The 3,741-nt window shown below is 44.1% G+C and overlaps 1 protein-coding gene across 1 annotated transcript; it reads right to left on the bottom strand.

Moving 5' to 3' along the window:
* Positions 1 to 2,154, bottom strand: LOC115102148 (SPRY domain-containing protein 4-like). The gene is made up of 2 exons (XM_029621766.2): positions 1,938 to 2,154; positions 1 to 985 (listed from the first exon to the last, which is right to left on the bottom strand). The coding sequence occupies exons 1-2, from the start codon at positions 2,068 to 2,070 to the stop codon at positions 444 to 446; spliced, it is 675 nt and encodes a 224-aa protein (XP_029477626.1). The 5' UTR covers positions 2,071 to 2,154; the 3' UTR covers positions 1 to 443.
* Between the last annotated feature and the right edge of the window lie 1,587 nt (positions 2,155 to 3,741).

Genomic DNA, 3,741 nt, shown 5'->3' with positions numbered 1-3,741 from the left:
AATGTGCAACTTTTTTATTTTGGCATACAATTTCAGCATATCAAAAGGCTAAAAAAGGCATGGTTTAATTCAAGTTTGACAAGAGAATGGAGAATGTCAGGACTTTAAGCAACAGTAACATTCCCAGTACCTAATGATCTCGTTACACACAAGAAAGCTTCATATTGTTGCCATTTATTTCAGACTTAAAAAATATTACACAAGAGGTAACAAAAAAATAGCTTATTGGGATAAGTTTGCCTGAGTCTGTACGGCAGTGAAATGAGACACTGGACAAACTCCCTGCTCTCCAAATCCTGATGGAGAATATTGCTTTTCATAGGAGATTTGAAAAACATTTTCAAGTGCTGCCTGCTGTAAGTGTTCAGTTTACAAAATCCAAGTTGTCAGAATGTACATTGCCATTCCTACCTCCCTACCATATTGTCATCAGTAGAGATGCTTCACTTCAAGCCTTCGGGCTCCCCCAGACCTGAGTGTGTAAGCAGCTCTCCATCCCACAAGCCAAACGCTGGGCAGAGAGGCCCCCTGAACATGGCCCTCATGCTGTGGATCACCTTGGCTTTTGGGATGTCCACCAGGCTTATCAGGCCGGCCTCGTAGTCCAACAGGATGCCCACGCGGTCAGGCTTCCCCACCAGAGTCACCGGCACCCTCTGGTTGGTTGTCATTGCAAACCACTTACGCTGGACGTAGCTGAACACCCAGGAGGAGCTGTTGGTGCCCACACAGTCATCCCTTGACATTGCCACTAAGGCCACACCCAAACGGAACTCTGAGGACTTCTCCACCGTCACCTCCCAGTAGTGGCGGCCACCTGTGATTTGCCCGTCTCCGAACACCACGGCCCAATCCCGGAAGCGCTCAGGGTTTTGTTGGACATGGCTGGGGTCTATGCCCAAGATGCGGTAGATGACGCCTGTGTCCTTCTTAAAGAGGTCCAGACTGCTGTGGGCTGTCCTGTCATCCAGCTTAAACTGCAGCTCTACAGAGAGAACATCAGAAATGATTAATAGATACTGACAACTGCTGAATGTTCTGTAGAGCAAGGTTTCCCAAACTCTGTCCTGGGCCCCCACTGCCAGATGTGCACATTTGTTTTTTTGCCCTATCACTACACAGCTGATTCAAATAACCAACTAATCATCAATCTTTGATTATTTGAAAATAGCTGTGTAGTGCTAGTGAAAAAAAACATAAAGTGCAAGGAGATTGGGAAACCCTGCCCTAGAGAGCAAATACATAGGCCATTCATTGCTTGGTGAAAGTGGAGACAAATGCCATGCGATATCTTAAAAACATTAAATAAATATTCCCTTCATCTTGCATAACAGGCTAATAAATGGTTCATTAAACTTATTTAACTCACCCAAAGCGTTATACAACATAACACGCCAAAACAGAGTGACATCCTGTCGATAATTGAAATCTACGTTGTAAACCTTTGAAATAACATTGTTAATCAACACAGGGTCACCGTAGCTGGCAGGACGTCGGGTATTTATGATCGGCATGACACATCTCATACTGGCAGCCACCTATCAAAAAAATAATTGTTTGAAGTAACCAGTGATGTACTATCAAACCGATTTGAGTTACAGTATTCAACTACACTATAGAAAGCTGAAATGCAGTTTACGTGCCCTTCCAAACACAATGTAACCAAACTTTTCAAAACTATGTTCTGTTGTAAATTCTGTAAACTTGGTAAAATGTCAGATTTCAAAACTAAAGTTAATTGACGTAAAAAAAGATCGTCTACACACGTGTGGATGTCAAGGCAATTACAAGTAGGTGGTCGTGAGAGCGTGGTCAGTGTTGTTATTATTCAATCTCCCCTGCTCGGAACTCAAATGTGCTATGCGCTAAAACGAATGCATAGCAAAGGGCGCGTCGCTCAGTGGGCCCTTGCAGTCGCAGTGCAAGTTTATACTCACTATCGCCAGTCGTTTGGGTGCTATACCATCTTGTCGCTGGAAGAAGCGTACCACGCGTTTGTCTGCAGGATAGTGCGCTCATAACTCGTCCTGCCAGGCGACAATAATGTCCCATGCCAAAGAGCATTGCCATATTCACTTACAATGCAGAGCCAACGATGGTGGACAAAATGAAGGTAGTTCACTCAGGTTGTCTTTAAACAATTCTTCTTCTTCTTTGGGATTGTGTTGTCCGAATCGCATCGAATTTAAGGTGCCTACACCGCCACCTATTGTACTGGAGGGAGTGTGAGGCAATTCACGGCCTACCTACATTCAATGGTTTTTGATACGGTACTATAAAATTGGGGAAAAGGCTAAATTACCCTGCCAACTATTAGCCCTCTCTCTAAAAAAATAAATACCACCCCATTCCACTATTTACTAATCCTACTCCAGACCAACGGCCTGGGAGGGGGAGGACAGAACACTAACACTCAAAACCCCCTACCCCAGGGATATGCGCAATTTTATTTTAATTTATCCATTATTTTACCAGGTAAGTTGACTGAGAACACTTTCTCATTTACAGCAACGACCTGGGGAATAGTTACAGGGGAGAGGAGGGGGGATGAATGAGCCAATTATAAACTGGGGATTATTAGGTGCCCGTGATGGTTTGAGGGCCAGATTGGGAATTTAGCCAGGACACCGGGGTTAACACCCCTACTCTTACGATAAGTGCCATGGGATCTTTAATGACCTCAGAGAGTCAGGGCACCCGTTTAACGTCCCATCCAAAAGATGGCACCCTACACAGGGCAGTCACTGGGGAATTGGGATATTTTTTAGACCAGAGGAAAGAGTGCCTCCTACTGGCCCTCCAACACCACTTCCAGCAGCACCTGGTTGCCCATCCAGGGACTGACCAGGACCAGCCCTGCTTAGCTTCTGAAGCAAGCCAGCAGTGGTATGCAGTGTGGTATGCTGATGCAATGCTATCAGGGGTACACCAAATAAAAATGTGATTAACATAAAAAAATAACTTTCAAACAGTCCATTTATAATTTCCAACGGGGCTATACATTTGGGTGAGTCCCCCTCCCGCCAGAGTAGCCTCGTTTCACTGCCAAAAATAAAATTAAACCATCTAGTGTTCAGCGAAATAACAAAAAACATTTAAAAAACAGGTATTCTAGTCAAATAATTAACATCCAATCACATTAACTGTTATTCTCTCGTGGGAATTCCACTAATGGTCCGTATGTAGCCAAACGTAGCTCTTGCTCATTCCGTTTTCTCTAAAATTGATAAATGGTTACAAAAAGTAAGGCCCGCGTCCATAGAGACACATACCAGCTCTACTGGTAGTACTGCTACTACCAGCAGTACTACACCTGCACCTGTCATGACACAAGTTGTTCTGCTTCCACGAGCACATCCAACGCTAGCATCAGTAATTATACATTTGCTGTTAGCCCAGCTAGCATTGACCCTGCCATTTGTGAATCTGATGCAGCCGAAGAGCTACTGCCCCCTTACCCGGGAAAGCACCAAATAACAGACAGGGACATTGGACCATCGAAGAGGCGCAAATATGATGAGAACTACATTGATTTGGGGTTCACCTATATTGGGAGTAGTGCCTTTCCTCAGTCACAGTGTGTTATATGTGCAAAAGTACTATCTCACAACTCGATGAAACCTTCACTCTTGCGCAGACATTTAGAAACAAAACATGCCAATTTGAAAAATAAGCCACAGAGTTTTTTGAGCGAGAATTAAGACAACATTCGCGTAGTAAGACATGTATAAAAGCAACAGA

This window comes from Oncorhynchus nerka, linkage group LG20, assembly GCF_034236695.1.
Source record: "Oncorhynchus nerka isolate Pitt River linkage group LG20, Oner_Uvic_2.0, whole genome shotgun sequence".
NCBI lineage: Eukaryota > Metazoa > Chordata > Actinopteri > Salmoniformes > Salmonidae > Oncorhynchus > Oncorhynchus nerka.
This window is presented reverse-complemented; position numbering and strand designations above follow the sequence as displayed.

Excerpts from the sequence above, each read along its gene's own strand:
- LOC115102148 (XM_029621766.2), bottom strand. The coding sequence starts at position 2,070 with ATGGCAATGCTCTTTGGCATGGGACATTATTGTCGCCTGGCAGGACGA. Across the intron at positions 986-1,937 it reads CACCCAAACGACTGGCGATA|AGCTGCAGTTTAAGCTGGAT; the intron begins GTGAGTATAAAC and ends TTCTCTCTGTAG.